Here is a 20,755-nt window from a genome sequence, read left to right as displayed (position 1 = left end):
TTAATAAAAATGCATTGAAAAGCCTAGAAATATCTCTACCAGTTGGTATCTACTGCTTGCAATTAACCTGAGGTGATATCATAGCCTGTGCCCGACTCTGCAATTTGTTGGAGCTTACAATTTTTTATTTCTTAGTTTGAAGACTTAATTTTATTTTATAACAATATTTAACAATGTTACCTAAAAGCTCATTGCACTCATTAATATGTTTGCTCCAATTTGCAGTCAAAACTGGCTTTTTATGTGCATTAGAAGAGGAGTTATGAGCATCGATCTATTGTAAGCTGTGTTAAGATAACCGCAAAGATACTATCAAATAATGTGTTATAAATCTGCGAATTTGTAAGTTATATAATAATAATCTATCAGATCCTACAAATATATATATTCAAGAACAAGCGACATCATGAACCATACTTATAATACATGCAGAAACAAAATTTAACATTTTCTAAATAAAAATATTTTCATCGATTGCTCGGCCAGTTGCGTTCTGATTGTTGCCATCGATGGAACGAACATCTTCTGGCTGTGCAATACTTTCTACAATGTCTCCTAACGTCAACTCTTCTGCGCAGCTGAAATGGTCGATTTTAATGAAACTAGCTGTTCATATACCATTGTGAATGTAAACCGTTTTTCACATACATTTGAAGTATCTAGATGCGTAAACTGAGGGACTACTATTAGTCTGATAGTTTTCATCTATTTCTGTGGTGTTACTTTCAAATGTTTAATGAAAAAACGAAACACTCTGATACGAACAGAAATAATGAAAGAATTAATTGCTATTGACGTCACCAAGTCATTACTAGTCCGATGTTGTGGACACTTTTCTACTGATCACTTGCTATTATGCGAATGTAAAGATCAAAGAATGTCAAAGTGACGGCCAAATGGAGGTGGCGTTCCATAGATATAGTAAACCCTAGATTGGCGAATAGCTATCATTACAATGGAGCAAAAGTGAGGCCTATAATTGGCTGGTGTTTTCACGACGTTGCGTCGTAGTGATGTGCATCACAGTATCAAAGCCTTCAATTGAGCAATAAGTTTAGTAGTGGAAGCCCCTTGGTATGCTAGTTTTCAAGTCATAAACGTAACAATAAGACCAAATTCTTAGTGAAATGTCATCAGAAGAGACCACAACACCCCAGGTATATCCTGAATTGCTCATAACAAGACAGAACTTCAACTCAAAACAAGAAGTTCTCAACAATATCATAAGCTATCTATGCCGATTAAAAGCAAGCTGAAAGCTGCTAGTGGAAAATAATAGGAAAATCATCATCATTTCGTCATTGGTTTTGAGTCAGCAGCCAAATCTGTACATGGCATTGCTCAATATCTTTTCAGCAACTACCCTTACATCAACTACTTCCTAACCTTTAAGATCAACCAGGATAACATTGAGATTCTGTTTTCCACAATACGATCTAAGGGTGGCTATAACAATAGCCCGGATGTGCAGTGCTCTAGATCTGCAATTCGAGCACTGTTTATAAAAGCAGATATCACACCAAGTCCCAATGTTAACTGTATTGATCTGGATGTGAGCAGGGCTGACAAAACTGGCCAACTCCTGCTACATTCTCTGGCTAGAAAGAAAAAGAAGAGACAAAAGCTAAGGAAGGTGAAGATGAGGAGTTTGGCGATGAGGATTGTTTTCTAACTCAAATGTGATGAGTGTATCAAGTTCTTGACCGATGTAGAAGTAGTGGGAAGTAGAAATAGTGGTGACATAACCCTAATCTCCGTTAAAAACAGAAGAGAATTGGTGACCAGATTGATAGGCCGAATATGTATTGCTGCAGAAAAGTGCCTACATTCACACATGAAGAGCTATGGTATCACACAGAAAGCTTTAAACAAGTAACATCACAGACAATAACATACATGTCTTATTACATAACCTCAATCAAGGTTTTACATGTACTGTGCATGCCAACAGTCTACTCAAAACTATAGTAAATTGCTATACTAAAATCAGAATACACTGCCGCTTCAAACCAAGAATCTAGTTTAACCAACCTTAGACAAAAACTATCTCGTCTAGTTATTTTCAGTCATGTCTAATGGGTGTTTAATACAGTGTTCCAGAGTAACTGCTTCTAAATCTCATTTGATTCATTAGTTTGTGATTAGTTTAATTTCTATTTGGTCACTCTTTGTATTATCAATGATATAAAAGCTTCTAAATCATTGGTATTATTCATTACCATGTGTGTAAGATTCTTGCCTTTCTCATCCAAAGTCATTACAGTCATACTTCGACTTCCGAGCTTAATTCGTTCAGAGACTGAGCTCGTATGTCAATTTACTCGCATGTTGGTGCAATTTATTTATATATAGAACAATTAAATATATATTGATTGGTTTCCATACTTTAAAAATGCAAATAAAACACTCAAAACAATATATTGTAACATAAAGAACATGTTGGTTATTGTCCTAACTTACCACATCCTTTCAAAAAGCAACAAATAAAAAATAATGCAAGGAAATGTAATTAATTAAAATGTAAAATTAAATACATACAATAGCAGCTAACGCTAGCATTTGCCAGAGAGGTAGAGATAAGTTATCCTTCATTACAACAGTTGACTTTGATAAATTTGGATTTTAAAACTTTAAAAAAAATTCTTAAAAGACAAACTTAAAAGCAAACTTAAATCTTTAACTTAGCGTAATTAAAATTTCTTCGGCGTTCATAGTTTTAAGAGAAACCTATCTAAGGGCGTTTGCCTTTGTCCCCCTTTCAATATGTTGCGATCAGAACGAACACAGGTGTCGTCACCAAGGGTTAATGCACGACCACTAGCCAACTTGTCCGAATGTCTATTTTTTATAGTCTTAATAGATAGCACCAGCCTTTTTACATAGCATCGTTTCAGTTACGCAGTCACCGGCCAATTGTTTGTCTTTTATCTAAAGCCTGAGCAGTCTCTCCATCAGTGGCCGTGAAGATCGCTGCGTCATTTTGAAACTATGATTAGTCCTTTTGCAAACTAAATGCCTTGAATATAATCCTTGCGTTTGATAATTGTGGATGTATTTCTGTCATATTGCTGAGCTAGCTCAATCACGCATACATATTTTGCATATTTTTCAATAATTTTCTGTTTAATATCAATTGTTATCATTCGCTTTTTCTTTGCATTATCTATCCTTTTACTGGCAAACTTTCGGTCTATGCACGGTACTTTTAATTCACATAATTTAGCACTGAAAATCGCGCACAAAAAACATGGTACAAAAGTATAATCTGAGCAATGCAGAGTGATGCTGTTCTTATAAAACACCTCCGACATACTTGGCAACTGACTCATGTGCTCGTATCTCAAACATGGCTCGTATGTTAGTGCTAAAACTTGCTTAAAAGCTGGCTCGTACCTCAAGTTTCCTGTACGTTAGGGCACTCGTAAGTTAAAGTATTACTGTATATAAGTTTTACATATTTTCAATAAAATAGGCAGTCTCAGATGCACAAACTATGGAAAAATTGAGCAGTTTTTAGTGCTAAGTCAATAGGAGTTAATGGTTGCGTCATGCTAATTATAGGCCTCACTTGTTTTGATTATTGCATATCTAGGGTTTACTATATCTATGTGGCGTTCAATTAAGTGGTGGAGCTCTATTTTTGAACCCTTCTCCTATAGTAGCAGTCAAATGGAAGTGGCGTTCAAATAAAAGTGGCGTTCAATTAGAGGGTATACAGTAGTTGTTCCTTATGGCAGAAAGTCGACTATCATTGACAATTGGTGTAATGTTCCTCCCTTGTCAGCTCTGAGCTGCACTAATGAGGCTACAATTATTATAACTGAAACAGTACTGTCTTTAGGACGAGTATATATCTATTTATATTATATTTATGCAAAAATCATAACTGCGCATTGGCAAGTGCTCACTTATGCCCTAATGTAAAATGTATTGAAGTTGCAGTACATATTTGCCTGGATACCAATGTAGTTGCATTAGCAGTGCAGTAGCAAACATGTCACAGCCATGTAGGATAATTGCATTACATACTTTTACTACAGTGCATCACACAGTATAATGCGCAGTAAGCAGTATTTGCACAATGACGGATGCACACATATTTGCACTGCAAGCACTGCATTACACAAGTACTTGCGCACTGCAGTATGCGTGCGCACTGTAACACTTGCGTACATTGCTGTATGCGAGTGTTGCTAGTGCGCATTTCGCAGAAATAACTGCAGTAGGAACTTTCGCATTACGCTATATATACATGCACAGCACATTTTTCGTCAAAAATCATCACAGAATCAAGTATTGAGTTGGCTTTGACGCAACCGCAGCATAATTGCGAGATGCGAATGCTGCTCAAGGTTGAGTATGACTAGGCATAAAAGTTGAACACGATTGTCATGTTGCGTATAGTTGAAATGAAAGTTGACTATGTGTTAATATAATACCAATGAAAATATAGTACAAAGACCCCAATTTCATCGATTGGAGTGGTGATAATGCCTGACACCCTATTTCGAAATTATATGGGAGTTACAGCACAAGTTCATGAGCTTACTAAACATAGCATCTGACAATTTTGTACAACAGTAAAGATGATTGGAAACCAGTTCATCAGTTCATCCACAGTATCAACTTAACACTAATGCTCAGTTGCAGTATACATGCGGTTTTAAGTTTTGAAGAATGCGCATTTGCAGTATGCATGAATTGCTGGGTTTCAAGTAATGCGTCATGGAAGTAAATGCGCAGTAGATGGCAGAGGGCAATTTGCAATAGAGCGCAGTATCAGTAACATTTGCTACGCATTGGAAAGTCGTGATGCTCTCCACAATTATGGCTTACTGCAAGCGATAAGGCAGGGCTTCTCTAATGCTTCACTGCCATGATATATACATGTACATTATTAAAATGTTTTGCTGTAAAAACTGGTTCCAATATAACGGAACAAATATTCATCTAATTAGCGATTTATATTATTGCACACTTGTATAAACTATCAGTGATGCTGAGGGAAATTTTGAGCTAATTATAATTTGTATTTATCTGATAACTTTTTGATTGGTCATATAGTATTTAATTAATTTATATAAATAATGTTACTATGTGGTTTTAATACTAATATTTAGTTATCATCCATGTTATTTGTGTGAGCTCACCATTCAGTTTCATTGCAAACATGTTTCTCGAATCGTTGGAGATTCTTGTAGAATGTAGAGCAAGGCAAGACAAGGCCGACTTAGAATATTTGGTGGATAGACTCATTACATTGTTATCTTGATCAGCTTGTCCCTCATTGGACAGCTCGGTTCTGCTGTTATTATTTTAATTTTACAGTGAATCATCTGATCCCATATGTATATTTTGAACAGCAAAATTAACTTCATACCGATGAGTTATGTAGTTGACTGTTACCTAAAGGGTAGCGCTTTGCGTGAGTTGACATGGTTGACATTGCAATCTTGTCGGTTTTTATATGATAAGACTACAAACAGTCTTTACTAAATTTTACATAAGGCTGTAAAATTGCTAAAATTGGTAATTGAAGACAGAAATCTTTATCAACTTTCATCTGAGTTGCTCATTGTACTCAAAATCAGTGATAGATAATATCTAAGTATTTATCTATATAATAAGCATGGTGATGTGTTCCTGGAGCTCTCAGAAAAATTGTTTAAACACACGCATTGTGTGAACTTGCTCAAGTTATCAGACATGAGACTCGAAGGGCAGTATGTAATCCTTACCTTAGTGTGATTTGCGAGCAACCATAGTTAACTAGACCTTTTTGGAGGAAAACTACAAGTGACCTACTCTCTGATGAAAAATCACCAAAAGTAAACAATTTTCTATAACTAAACAACTAATCATATACGCTGTTAGTCAAAGTACCTCTGTTGCCGAAATTATTGCTTTTGTTGCTGATTTAGTATTGATTTTATTAAAGTAGTATGTACATTATTTTTATTTACAATATTTAGTTTTTCCCAAAGTGAGTCTAAACAGGTTTTCTGGTTTCACTTATGAGGCCACTTTGGATGCAAACAGTGTAGGCCATGTGTTTGGTTTACCTGGCTACTTAACAGCTCTAATTATAAATGACAAGAGCCACGCGAGTATTTCTCTCTGTCTCGGAGGTCCCTAGCTCAGTGGTTCTTAACCTTGATGGAGCTACCGAATCCACCAGTTTCGTATGTGCATTCACCGAACCCTACTTTTTTTCCCACTTTATCCGTCCGGGTCGCAGGGGTAGCATTCCATGGATCCGCCGCTCAATTCACAATGCAACCGAACCCTACTTTAGTGTAAAATATGATTTTTTTAGATTCAAAATGAACACGTTTTTCTACTGGTGAATAAAATAAACATATATCACATACTCTGTTTTGTTGTACGCCTACTGTTATTAATGAGTATCACATAGTCTTTTTGCGTTGTGAAAATTGTGAATTGTTATCACATATTTTGCATTGTTTTACACCTACTACTTTTTAGTAATAAGTTACCAACTAGTGAAAAACGTACAACATACATAGTAGTTTTGTGTTACAAAATAAAGGGAGCTCCTTTACTTTCAGAAACCTGTTCAACTTATTGTTTAGCCCAGTACATGGAGCCAGGCACACATTTTTGGTTTAATTTCAAAATTTTTTTAAAAATTAGAAGTCATAACAAGAAAAGTGTTTGCTATAAAAAAACAACATTCAATTAACACCATAAGACAATATTAGTAACAGTGATTTTCAATTCAGCTCGCGTTTTTGCGGTGATAGGGTTTACAGGTATTTATAACAACTAGGATGAGCAGCGAGTCAACTAAGGATCCGTTATAACAGGAAATGAACTTTTTCCGTTACGAACTATACTCTTCCCATTTTTGTGACTTGCTTGCGACTTTATTATTTGTTGACAACATAACCAACAATATTTAAGATTTTATGGTATTGACAGTGTTGTCCGAAGATTTATCTATAAAATTAGCTTAAAAAACGACGCAATTTTAAATGTTTGTTTGGGAATTTAAACATGAAAATGAACATTTTTTGTTAAAGTTTTGTAAGTACCTCCCAAGTTAGAAAACAACAATTACTCATGTTGATGACAGTATAGCCAATTCAGATTCAGATTTTTGTGATTACACAGATAATTGAAGTAGCAGCACTGATTCTGATGGTGATGAAAGTAATAGTTTTGTAAGAGTAAGGAACACTGCAGAGGATCGTTTTAGCTTCGTAGCGATTGTAGCAATGCACAAAGTATAGATACATTGAATTTTTGGCATAGCACTATTTGTTAAGGTTGGCAAAATAGAATACATAACAAAAGTGTTCTAGATAGTTTAAAGTTTAAAAAATTGTATACATATCATGAAGCGAAAGGCAATTTTCGGTAAAATGGCTGGCAGTAGGCTGATAGCTAAATTTGTACATGAATGGCATTGAAAGAGTTGAACTATGTAACGTGATCATCTGCAGCTAGTGATGGCCAAGTGGGGCATCGCGTATTAACACGACGGGTCGGTGTGCCAAGACCTCCATGGCAGAGGCTCCACCGAACCCCCGAGACCAACTCACTATACCCTTAGGGTTCGAGCGAACCCGGGTTAAGAACCATTGCCCTAGCTAGTAAACCTTGTGAAAGCCTGTGATTCTGTTTATTACTTTATTTCATATTGCCTCTCAGTTACAGAGCAAGTAAATTGATAGAATTGAGGTTTTCAGGTTCATAATTAAGAGGAATGATAATATAGCAAATTTTAAAGCACCTTTACAATTACATAATGCGGTAGCCGGCTGGTAGACGCAGACGGTAACTAGGCTCGGCAACCTTTGCTTCGCATTTAGAGTTTTCTGATTAAGTGCAGTTTGTAGGCATTAAAGGATAAGGATAATTGCATGCTGTTTATTCATGCTATAGGTATTGTCTAGAGGAAACTAGTTAGTTTAATCCCTATTCATTGTGTTTGATACGAGTGTTGTTTGTTAGTAACAAAAGCTAGGCAACGGCGCGTCGTCATATTTACTTACGCAGTTACGAAGATAATGAAAGTGATTTGAATGTTGAAATCCACCAATAACGCGCACACATTTGTTTACATCACCGTTGTTCGGATATAAGAGTGAGCCCCTTTAGCCCAACCTAATCACTAGCTCTCTTGCGTGACTATAACTGTCTCTAGCAAGCCGCTGTTTTCTCCTTAAAGAACTCCTCAACTTCATCTAAAATCATGGTAAGCTGGTAGCATTAGTTCTATCAAGTTCCATATTGCAACCAGTTGGTATGAGTCTAATTTATAAATTTGCTATTCCTTTGGTTAACAATGTTTTTAATTGCTATTGCCTCTGTTATAGCGTGAGTGTATCTCTATCCACGTCGGACAAGCTGGTTGCCAGATCGGTAACGCATGCTGGGAGTTGTACTGCCTTGAGCATGGAATCCAGCCAGACGGTCAGATGCCCTCTGATAAGACCATCGGAGGAGGTGATGATTCCTTCAACACCTTCTTCAGCGAAACTGGCGCTGGCAAGCACGTGCCAAGGGCTGTCTTTGTTGACTTGGAGCCAACTGTTGTCGGTGAGTTGTCTCTTTAATGTTTTTCATTTGCTTTGTAGATTTGTTTCCAAATCACTCATTTAGTTGATACATGAATATACAATATTCGAGCTCGTTTCTAGATGAGGTTCGAACTGGCACCTACCGACAGCTGTTCCACCCGGAGCAGCTCATCACTGGCAAGGAAGATGCTGCCAACAACTACGCTCGTGGTCATTACACCATTGGCAAGGAGATTGTCGACCTCGTTCTCGACCGAATCAGAAAGCTGGCTGACCAGTGTACTGGTCTCCAGGGATTCCTCATCTTCCATTCCTTCGGCGGTGGCACTGGATCCGGATTCACCTCTCTTTTGATGGAGCGTCTCAGCGTTGACTACGGCAAAAAGTCAAAGCTTGAGTTCGCCGTCTACCCAGCTCCTCAAATCTCGACTGCTGTTGTTGAGCCATACAACTCCATCCTAACAACCCACACCACCCTTGAGCACTCCGACTGCGCCTTCATGGTCGACAACGAGGCGATCTATGACATCTGCCGACGAAACCTCGACATCGAAAGGCCAACCTACACCAACCTGAACAGGCTGATTGGCCAGATCGTTTCCTCCATCACAGCTTCTCTCCGATTCGATGGTGCCCTCAACGTCGATCTAACCGAGTTCCAGACCAACTTGGTGCCCTACCCCCGTATCCATTTCCCTCTGGCAACCTATGCCCCTGTCATCTCTGCTGAGAAGGCTTACCACGAGCAGCTCTCCGTTGCTGAGATCACCAACGCTTGCTTCGAGCCAGCCAACCAGATGGTGAAATGCGACCCGCGTCACGGCAAGTACATGGCCTGCTGCATGTTGTACAGAGGCGATGTCGTTCCCAAGGATGTCAATGCTGCCATTGCCACCATCAAGACCAAGAGAACCATCCAGTTCGTAGACTGGTGCCCGACTGGTTTCAAGGTCGGTATCAACTACCAGCCACCAACAGTTGTGCCAGGCGGTGACCTTGCCAAGGTCCAGAGAGCTGTCTGCATGTTGAGCAACACCACTGCCATCGCCGAGGCATGGGCCCGTCTTGACCACAAGTTCGATCTCATGTATGCAAAGCGTGCATTTGTCCACTGGTACGTTGGAGAGGGTATGGAGGAGGGAGAGTTCTCAGAGGCCCGTGAAGATTTGGCCGCCCTTGAGAAGGACTACGAAGAGGTCGGTGTTGATTCCGTCGAGGGTGAAGGAGAGGAAGAGGGCGAAGAGTACTAAACAGCTCTACATCCTCTATTGAAATGACAACATCGTGGCATGGCTCGGCTGTTGTTTTGGTTTCGTATTGTATAATTTTATGCAGTATTTTTGCTTTACGATGTTCATGTTCCATGTAAAAGTCTTGTTATTTCAATAAACTCATAATAATTACAAAGTTGTGTCACTCTACGTGTGTTACATGACAAGATTCTAAGAGTATACCTGGTATCATCTTGTTATACGGTAGATGATTACCTTCAAGAGCGTATGTTAAAGCTCAATGTCTATAACTTGCATCTGCCTAAAATTTAAGGTTTTTTTGCAACCTTTTGATATCTTGTGCTGCAGTATGTAACCGATGGTTTTTGTTTTGTTTTACATTTTCACCTCTACCAATACTCACATGGAAAAATTGTTTAAACAAAGGTCGACTTGCTTCATGGATTATTTTGGTGAATGTCAAGCTGGGATTGCGTCCACGAGCAAGTTGGATAGGTTCATGTAACTGTAGTCAGTATATCACAGCAAAAAATTGAAAAATGCTCAGGTTCTCTTTGACATAAATTAGAGCTCACAATTTAATTTTATGCATTTTAGTATTATCTAAAACAGGCTTTTTAAGAAACTGAATGCTTCAGTAGCAATACTAAAGAGCTAACAATTGCTAAGCATTTTAGATATTCAGTTAAACTCTGAGCTCATGGATCAACTTGTGTAAATGTACTGCGATTATAGATTTATTCACTTTACAGTCTGTATTTCATTAAAGGTTGACTTGCAACAAAATTCACATTACAGTTATTTGATATGAAAAGATTCACCATGTCTTACTCTGTTGTGTTGTAGGTGCAAAATATGTGGAAAGGTGATCACAAGCTCTTGAAAGCTCAAAAACGAACAGAAAATCGCAGCAACACGAGACCGCCGTAGTTTGGATTCTCTTTCTAAAACGGCTCAAATGTGATGTAGTTGTGAGAGATAGTTTCTGTTTACACTTTCATGCAACCTTATTCGTCAGAATATTTTCACAAGTATACTTCATGCATTTAATAAAACCATGTCTATTGTTCTTACGCGTCTGTTTTATCGTCATCGTAATGCTGTCATTTTAGCAGTGATATCCTATAACTTACCGTAAAAATTCTTTTGTTTTTTGTAGCCTTAGCTTGAAGGAGTACATATCATTGTCTGATAATCATGACGAGCCTGTTGGTCACTTGTGATAATCGAAAAGTGCTGCAGAAATTATTTGTAAAGTATTGGGTCCCATGATCAGATTACGACTTGTCAATTAGACCAAACCAAAACAAACCTGTAAAGTAGCGAGCATCTATATTTGATACGGGCTCTTCGGTAAAGCCCGAAGTGTTTGTCATAAACTAGTGCTACGATAAGTTTTATATTGAGTTTTTTTATTGGCCTTTCAATTCATGTGAGAATATCAAGCGACAAGACAAGAACCAAATTTCATGGCTATGTCATCGAAATAAAGAGATTCCAATCTACGGCGGCTTTTCGTTTTTTCGCTTTTAAGAGTTTGTAACCAAATTTTCACATATATGGCACCTACAACACAGCAGGGTAAGACATGGTGAATCTTTTGATACCAAATAACTGTAATGTGAATTTTATTGCAAGTCAACCTTTAAAAATTTAGCGTTTGGGAAAAGCTTTATAAATGACACAGAACTGACGAACAGACGAACATAACCCTGAGTATGTTCGTCAGACTATCTCCTAGAAGCATGTTTGGTGTTATGGTTTAACAGAGGAAGAATTCTTTGAAACTTTTACTGAAATTTGGCTTCATGTAGCCTACCAACTTTGATAGAATTTTATATTTATTATTTGCCTAACTAATCAATTTTTGGCCCTATAAATGCTACCTTCCTCTATCCTGACAGCCACCAATATCAACCTTTTATGAACTCATTAGGACTTGTCAGTCCTTGTTAAGAGTTATGCCTTTATTAACAATACGGCCAGGAACAAAGCCTAGACATGATGTCAAGCGCATAGCTTACATTGGTGCATTTAAAAATGTGATTGCGCCAAATTTTAGTTGATTTTATCTGAAAGCATGGATTTTTTTCTATCATTTTAGGTGTTGTTTGTTGTTTTAGGCGATCTCACTGTCAAGATATTTGAAGATTAAAATCAACAAAAATTGATCCCGCTAAAAATACTGAAAAATAAAGGTTTGCGTAGATTTGCACAAAATGATATTTATAGGTAGACAGTCTGTCTCTATCTCTCATGTTCACATTGGCTATTGCAATAAAAGTCTAGTCCTATGCTGTTCTATTGGCATATATTTTATTTTGTATTTGCTCATGACTGTTAGAATTAAATTTTTAATTTAGCTATAGATACATTATTATAAATGTCTTAAATGTCTCAATTAAGGGAATTCAAATTAAAAATTTGCCGTATGAGTTTCCTCCTGCTGTGTAAACATCTGAGTACCGACTACGATTCTGCCGGTCTACAGTAATTAGGTCATTGAGTTAACTTATTTCATCGAAAACTTTGTATCAGCTAAGTTCTCAGTTGCTGTCGACATTGGAAACTAGTTACTAGATAAAATACGCAAACCACATCTTTGAACAGAAACCAACTGCATTCCTAAAAAGTCACGTATAGTCAATGTTATCTAGTCATTATTAGTATCAAATTGTAGAAAAAAAGTTACTGGTCACATTTGATTAGTTGATTCAAGTATAAAACAAATGATTTTTTGAGCTGACCAAAATGGTAAACGCAAAACAACGTCAATTTCTTTGAAATCAATTAACCCACCGATTCTAGCAAAGGGTTGCTAAAGCCATTGTTGCACCTGGTTGGCGGTTTGTGGCGTGGATTCACTTGTTTTCACTTTGTTGTATGAATCATGAAATCTTCTGAGTAGCTATTAATATTGGCAGACAGTTGAAATTAAGTCCAGCTACGCAAAAGTACCTGTCTGTTCAGCTCTGATTACACTTGATAAATTCATCCATCAGAGAAGATTTTGGCACAGGCGGTGATGGGGCTATGATGTATTCAATATGTTTTGCAAATCATGTTTTGCATTATCTTCAACAATATTATTTTATTATATAATTTTAAAGGTTGCCTTGCAACAAAATTCACATTACAGTTATTTGGTATCAAAAGATTCACCATGTCTTACGCTGTTGTGTTGTTAGTGCCAAATATGTGGAAATGTGATTACAAGCTCTTAAAAGCTCAAAAATGAAAAGCCACCGTAGATTGGAATCTCTTTATTTCGATGACGTAACCACGAAATTTGGTTATCGTCTTGTCACGTATGTTCTCACGTGATTTGAAAGGCCAATACAAAGCTCAATATTAAACTTATCGTAGTACTAATTTATGACAAACACTTAGGGTTTTACCGAAGACCCCGTATCAAATATAGATGCTCGCTACTTTACAGTTTTGTTACGGCATTATTCAATCGTCAAGTCGTAATCTGATCATGCGACCTAATACTTCACAAATAATTTTTGCAGCACTTTTCGATTATCACAGGTGACCAACAGGCTCGTCATGATTATCAGACAATGATATGTACTCCTTCGAGCTAAGATTAAAGAGTTTAACGATTTTTTATGGTAAGTTATAAGATATCAGTGCTAAAAGTGACAGCATTACAATGACGTTAAAACAGACGCGTAAGAACAATAGACATAGTTTTATTGAATGCGTGAAGTATATTTGTGAAAATATTTCGACGAATAAGGTTGCATGAAAGTGTAAACAGAAACCATCTCTCACAACTACATCACATTTGAGCCGTTTTGGAAAGGGAATCCAAACAACGGCGGTCTTGTGTAGCTGCGATTTTCTGTTCGTTTTTTAGCTTTTAAGAGCTTGTAATCACATTTCCACATATTTTGCACCTACAACACAACAGAGTAAGACATGGTGAATCTTTTCATATCAAATAACGGTAATGAGAATTTTGTTGCAAGTCAACCTTTAACAAGCCAAAAAATGTGCATTTCAGCAATAATTTTTTATTAAAAACATCTATCCAAGTCGTGACCACTCACATACATGTAGTTTCAGCTCATATAATAGGACAAATTACTCTACTGCAGTAAACTCCAACAAAACGTCTCATGATTTGTGCAGTTACTGGCTTACTGCACAAATCAATGATACTGTACACATTCATGTCTCTCTTTTCCGTGTATGACAGTTTCCATACCGACACAACTGCTCCACTGGTGGCGCCACATAAATATCCTGTAATCAATTATACAAATGTAATAAATATATGTCATTCATAGATAGTCGTTCTAACGTGTATCCACTGAAAGCTATCAATTTGAGAGTGATAGATTGACAGTGTAAAATTACAAAATAAACAAGTGTTTAACAAAAGTACACGATCCGCCAAGCCAACATTTTGAAGCTTTGTTTCTCAGAGTTAAAGATGAGCATTGATCAATCAATTTCTACAAGTGAGAAGTGAACATAAATTCTAATCCTAAATCTAATTTACTAGCTAAAACTGCCAAAAAAATATGAAGCATATCAAATAGTTATGTTAATGGTTAAAAAAGTTATGAAACAATGATTGGTGATTGCAAAAAGTTATAATTTTATCAATTAGTAAATGTATTCATGAGTACTAAAATTATTACCTTTAGTTTAGTATATACAAAGGAGACTCAAAGTTAAAGATAGATTCACCTCCATTTTCCTATCTTCCTCTGCAGCATAATGCTGCTGACGCCTGTCAGCTCCAACCATAACCTGTCTGCCCCAATCTTTAACCACCTGATGCTCAGAAAACTTTGAGTCACCTTGGATTATAGTTGCCCCGATTTTAATATCGGTGCCGATATGGGTGCTGAGTATCTGAATCGGTATCGGCCTATCTTTTCTTAAAAAATCAGAAATTCAGATACTTTTTACAGATAAACTATTTAGCAGAAAACTGTATTTTAGCCTGCTACACGAATAAAAAATCATCAGCTGCAAGTTTCTTACTTTTACCTTTTTGAATTCTGGGCCTGTCACATAATCTATTTCATGTCTATAGCCTAATAAACATCAACACAGCTGAGGAATATTTTGGCTTTAGTCAGGACGTAATCACCGAGTGCGGTATTTCCATAGATATATAAATCTAGATTGGCCAATAATAGGTATTCCCATCGATTGCCTTGTCAGACTTAAATAGCATGACGTAACGTCATTGTATTGTACCTCATGCTTGACTGCACTGTTGTTAACAATGGAGCTAATCAGGAGAAGGTGACAAAATCACATTTATTTTCACATTAAAACCTTCTTGGATACATAATCCAGTAAACTAAAGCAATTATGTGCTAATATCTGATAACCACCATAGATTAAAACTAAAAAAGCTATGAATTGTTGCACACAAATCATGAGCCATCAGGGCTTTATTTGCCACCCTCTCCTATCACCATTCTCTCTTTTCCTTTCTCCAAAGAAGAAGTGAGAAGGGGAAAAGAGAGAAAGGGAAAGGAGAGGGGGGCAAATAGCCCACCCAGTCAAAAAGCCAGACCATGGCTAGGTAAATAGACTAATATCTAGCTGAACTAAACATGACTAAATATGATGAGTATGCAAGTACAGTGCACCCTCGAGATACGATGGTAATCCGTTCCAAGACTGGCATCGCATGGCAAAAATATCGTATGTCGGGGTATAGAAACCATTGTAATTATACAATGAAAAGAAAAGAAGGTAAAAATCGTCCAAAATTTTTGTAAAAATGCTGTACATATTGAAAATGAGTTACAAAATAATATGTTAACTTTGGTAACTATAGTTACCTACAGTAGCTGCAATGTATTAAGTGCACATAGTAATTATAATCTGCAATACTGTAAAATTGTAATCTGTGTACCAAATGCAGATCGAACGGTAACAAGTTCTTACCTTCAAAGGGTACGCATAACATAAATGTTGAATACACTTCAAATAAGTTTAGCTTGCCAAACTCACCCTTTAAACCAAGTTTTAGTATGTATTTTGAACTATTTTAATGAATTTCAACTGTTATCACGAAATTTTATCCTTCATAAGTTTCTGTCTTCACTTTCATTATAAAATTTAGCGTGTTTGGTTGAAACCTTTTTCAACCAGAATTCAATAGGAAAGGCCGAGCGATGCAGTTATCGAAAGCGGCCTCTCACACACCTGACCATCTAATGGCTACCGAAAAGAAAAATGAAATTTTATTTACTATACAGGACGTACATACCTTTGAAGTAACGTGACTTTAGCTGGTATATTGTAGCGAATAAAGCAGAGTAGAGGCAAAAACGTATCAATGCTAATTATGTTGTTGTACACTTGAAGATTAATTTAATATGTAATCAAATGGATTTTTTAGCACGCTAAAGAAGGTTGTCTAGTCCTGTCCAATTTTTCTTCTGGTTTGAAAGAAAAAAATGCTGGTGCAATGCAGAAAACTGCTAGCTAGCTAAAGCTTGTAGCAGGATCCAGAGAAGGTGCTACAGTAGTTTTTCTTGTATGAAATGTGCACATGAATCGATGTAACCATATGTACAAAGTTTTACGTATTTATACCCTAGAGGAAAGTTTCAGAAAGTAATGTAAATGCGTCAACTATCTTGAGTAGCTAGTTATATGAGTTACATACATACGATGAATTGTATTCACGTAGGAGATAACAAGCCCACCTGCAAAGACATGGTTAAACAAGAAAATAAAACAAAATCAAAAGGAAACAAATAAAATGAATAAAATATGAAAAACATACCACACAAGAAATAAATAATATATATTATACATGCATTGTTTTAATGTACCAGTCCGCATCAGTAATTTAAACATTTGAAATATTTTTGCCAATGCATTTTTGCCAATATTTTTGCCAATTTCTTCCTATCTATTTCCTGGCCTTTACTAAATGGTTGCTCCTTTTGAATGCTGATCGCGTGCATGACCTCGCTCCTTCAAATCTACAATCGGAAGCTCTTTCTTGTGCTTGCTTTAATGGAGTTCTTGTTTTAATAATAATTGCAAATGCTGATTGGTTGCGATCATATTCCTTGACAATGTTAATAATACGAGTGCCTTCTTATTTACGACATCCAACATTGTTGACATAGAAATCATTTTTCCTTCGTTTTGGAACGTTTGTATCGGTCTCAGATTCCATAGCTACCGAATTAAATGTATATACTTGTAGTTATATACGTATGCTGACTTGAAAGTTTATAGTAAAATATATACATTTAGTAATGCTATAAATGAATATTTGCTCTCGCTTGCGTATTTTACACGCGGAATGCTGACATAAGAGAAGTTGATCACCGTGTCTCTTCTAAACGTTCTGAAAATGTTTTCGGCAAACTATATTTTGGTGTCTTTTTTATTTTGACGTGCGTTACGAGCACACCGACCGCCAAATTTTAACTCTGGCGAAACTTTTCACAAAATCGTATGGTGAAATAAAATTCGTATAGCGAGGTGAAGATATCACAATGTTTGACTTCGTAAGATGAAAAAATTGTATATCATGGTAATTGTATCTCGAGGGTGCACTGTATGTCTTAAGTCAAAAATGAGACAGAATGATTATTTTACAGCTGGCTAGGTCACCAAAGCTGAAGTGTAATGATTGTTTCACTAGCATCGTGGATGTTACCAACTATGATGTAAACCAAACAACGAATCCCCTAATCACAGTTGAGAATCGTGGTGGCTTGACTTTGTCTTCGCCTATGGCGATTGAGATTTGCAACCACAGTGAGAAAGCGACGGGAGTGTTGCTTAGTAGTGCTGGATTGGTGAAAAACTTTCCCAGGCTAGCACTAATTGCCACCGTGGAGACGTTGCTGAGATTCAACATCATGCTATTGTTTAAGTGTAATCATCAAGCTAGTAGCCTAGCTCGTGAGATAGCAAAGAGACATATTTTGATTAGGGCGCATTATGAAGCTAAGAATAGAGCTGGCGCGGGTAGCTCGTCTGGTCTTGACCCACCGGGTCAGAGGTGCCTGGGTCGGGCCACCCGACCCTCGAGTCTTCCTATACAAAGACATGGGTAGGTTTATGGCTAAACAACAGCGGTTGCATATCGCTTTTTAAGTGCAATTGAAATTGAGTCGCATTTAGTCCCAGAGCGGAAGGACCAGGCGAAATAAAACAAGATGAGTCAATACTATGTTTTTGCGTCTGCGACAATAGTCTTTGGACTATAGGTTTCACAACATTTTTCAGCAAGAAATAATCAACATGTCGGTGGTCTGGGAGTTCATGGAGAAGCCAGTCACGAAAGGGAAATACCAAGTTATTTGTACAATATGCAAAAGCAAGTTAAAGGTTGACTTGCAACAAAATTCACATTACAGCTATTTGGTATCATAAGATTCACCATGTCTTACTCTGTTGTGTTGTAGGTGTGAAATATATGGGAATGTGATTACAAGCTCTTAAAAGCTAAAAAACTAAATAAGCTAAATAGTTTGGTTCCATCTGATGTTGATCCATAAGAGCAGACATAGGGATCTTGTTTGCAATGCTGGAGGGCCATTCCATGGGGACTGGTCCAATGTGTGTGCTGACCCGTCACAGATATGATTAAAACTAAGCCTATGTAAAAGAGCATGTCAAACTTGGTGGGAATCCAAATTTTTTAGTCTAAACATTTCGTGGCGCTGCCGGCATCACCTCAAAGTTTGCCGTTCAGGATGGGCAACTCCGAATCAGAATTTTTTAGGTTTTTTGATAACAATTATCTCGAAAACTATATCTTCTAAGAATCTGAATTTTTAGTTATGTCTTTTTCCACATGTGATCTATCATTTTCATTTGAAAACTTGTCTGTCGGAGGCTGTCATTTGGGGTCAGAGGTCGCAAAAGTAGGTCCGCGGCCCCTATTTTTGGCAAGATTTTTAGATTTAAGCTATTTTAGCGTCACATAAAACCAATTTTTTTTTCATCTTTTGGCAATGTAACTCTTGATATCTGCTTATTAATGTATTTTCTACATAGAAATAATTTATATTTGTCAGATTTCATCCCTTTGTGGATGTGGGTGGGACAAATCCAACATGGCTGCCGTCGGCAGCGATGGAAAAGGGTGACGGAAACCACTAAAAACCACAGAGATAGCGTGAAAAATTGTAATAAAATAATGTTTTATACATATTTCACACGCGCTGATTCCAAATCGTATCTCAAAATCTATGATATTCTGCTAGAAAGTAGGTTAATAGCACAATGAATTGAAGACACCTTTATATAAAAAACCATTCAAGGCCGATTTCAACACAATAAGGCCAGTGTATCTGCATAGACATTGAATTCACAATTACCATTTATGTGACAGTCATCACATAATTTGGAGCATAGTTAGTAACTGCTTGAACATATACCAGTTTTAACTCACAATGACATCATGCTAATAGCTGAGCGATTTCTTCCTGTAAATGTTGACTCAAGGTATATTGGCGGTGGTTAGCTGTCTCAAGATTTACGTTTGAATTTATGTTGAATTGGAACATACAGTTCATCTGGTCTTAATGGGTATTTGAATACCTTGGCTAGTCCATGAGCTAAGAGAGAGTTAATTTTTACATCCTCTTCTTTCATCTCTATATCTATCACAGATCCAATGTACCAGTCCTTTTCATATTTGTAGGCAAGGTAATCCCCCGGTTTAATTTCCGCCAACGCAATTTGCCGAGTCTGAATTAGCCCTGTCAGCAAATTTCCTGTAAAGGTATTGTCATAATCTATACTGATAGGTACTTCACCATTAAATGTACGCCTGCCTATAAGGGTTCTCCCTATTCTTTCGAAACAATGATGGCTACGGGATCCAGGTACAGGGACGCCATCTGTTTCAAATCGTTGTTCTTGGAGTAAACGCACTTTGTCGATATCTGTCTCATTAAACCATAAAGTTAGCACTTTTGTAATGTTTGATTTCGCAAAGTTATATAGATCTTGAGGCGTAGTAATAAAATGTTCCGAAGTTCGCCGCAAGCTTGCTCGACGTGCCTGGTATTTAATGACGGCCCCTACACCATCGCAGGCAGACTTTCCATGCGATGTTGCATAGTAGTGCCAATGGGCCGGGACCTGAAAATCCTCAACATTTTGTGAAACATCAAATTACAAAAGGCTTTGTATGACTTATATTGGCCTGTGCAGCCATCTGTGAAGTAGTGTATCATTGTAAGATTTGGCAGTATACGTTTCAGTCGAGGAAAGAAATCTTTGAGCATCATATAGACAGCTAAATGGTTGTGATGCAAATACCCTAGGACACTTATATTTCGCTAGTATTTAGTTTCGTGAGTAGCACACAGAGTAAAATTTCGCTGCAACTTAATTTCGCAGCTCTGATGAGTGCGAAAATATAGTGATGTGAAAATAAATACAGTGGAACAAACAAATTAGATTCCTCAGGTCCGGTCCTCTAGTAAAAAAAGTTTTTATATTTGCGACTAGTTTGTATTTGTAACCCGCAGGTATAAATGTATGGCAGAATTCGATAATTCAACGTGATCGCTTGCTGCCATTTGTTTCTTGGACTATCAATGACGTCTCGGTCCTTTCCGTCGTGACCGATATGGTACCAATATTAGATCTCAAGTATTTATAGCAAGCGATGGCCATGGCACGTTTTGAGTTCACAATATTTCAAATTTAAAAAAAATCAAATACAGTACATGTCTCATAAAAAAGAAAATAGATAGCAACCAACATCACAACCAGAACTGTATAACATGGTTGGACCTGGTGAGGGTTGTTATCGTTTTTGGTTGGCAGTAAAATTCATCACTACAATAAGTATTATTTAATTGTTTGACTTCACCTACCAGACTTTCATCCTCATCAGTTACAAAATCGGTGACTAAACTGATATCATCATCTTCTTCGTTTGTCTTGGCTTTTCCAAAAAAACTTGTTATCTTAATTTGCTTTGCCATGCTGCTCATTCGGTGTATT

The 20,755-nt window shown here is 37.0% G+C and overlaps 1 protein-coding gene across 1 annotated transcript; it reads left to right on the top strand.

Annotated features, from left to right (window-relative positions):
- Nucleotides 1-8,079: 8,079 nt before the first annotated feature.
- On the top strand, nucleotides 8,080-9,953 carry LOC137391378 (tubulin alpha-1A chain). The gene is made up of 3 exons (XM_068077835.1): nucleotides 8,080-8,221; nucleotides 8,343-8,565; nucleotides 8,667-9,953. Exons 1-3 carry the CDS (start codon nucleotides 8,219-8,221, stop codon nucleotides 9,794-9,796), a joined length of 1,356 nt encoding a protein of 451 aa, XP_067933936.1. The 5' UTR covers nucleotides 8,080-8,218; the 3' UTR covers nucleotides 9,797-9,953.
- The last annotated feature ends 10,802 nt before the right edge of the window (nucleotides 9,954-20,755 follow it).

The sequence above is a fragment of the Watersipora subatra genome, chromosome 3, assembly GCF_963576615.1.
Source record: "Watersipora subatra chromosome 3, tzWatSuba1.1, whole genome shotgun sequence".
NCBI classification, from domain to species: domain Eukaryota; kingdom Metazoa; phylum Bryozoa; class Gymnolaemata; order Cheilostomatida; family Watersiporidae; genus Watersipora; species Watersipora subatra.
This window is presented reverse-complemented; position numbering and strand designations above follow the sequence as displayed.

Excerpts from the sequence above, each read along its gene's own strand:
- LOC137391378 (XM_068077835.1), top strand. Across the intron at positions 8,566-8,666 it reads CTTGGAGCCAACTGTTGTCG|ATGAGGTTCGAACTGGCACC; the intron begins GTGAGTTGTCTC and ends GCTCGTTTCTAG.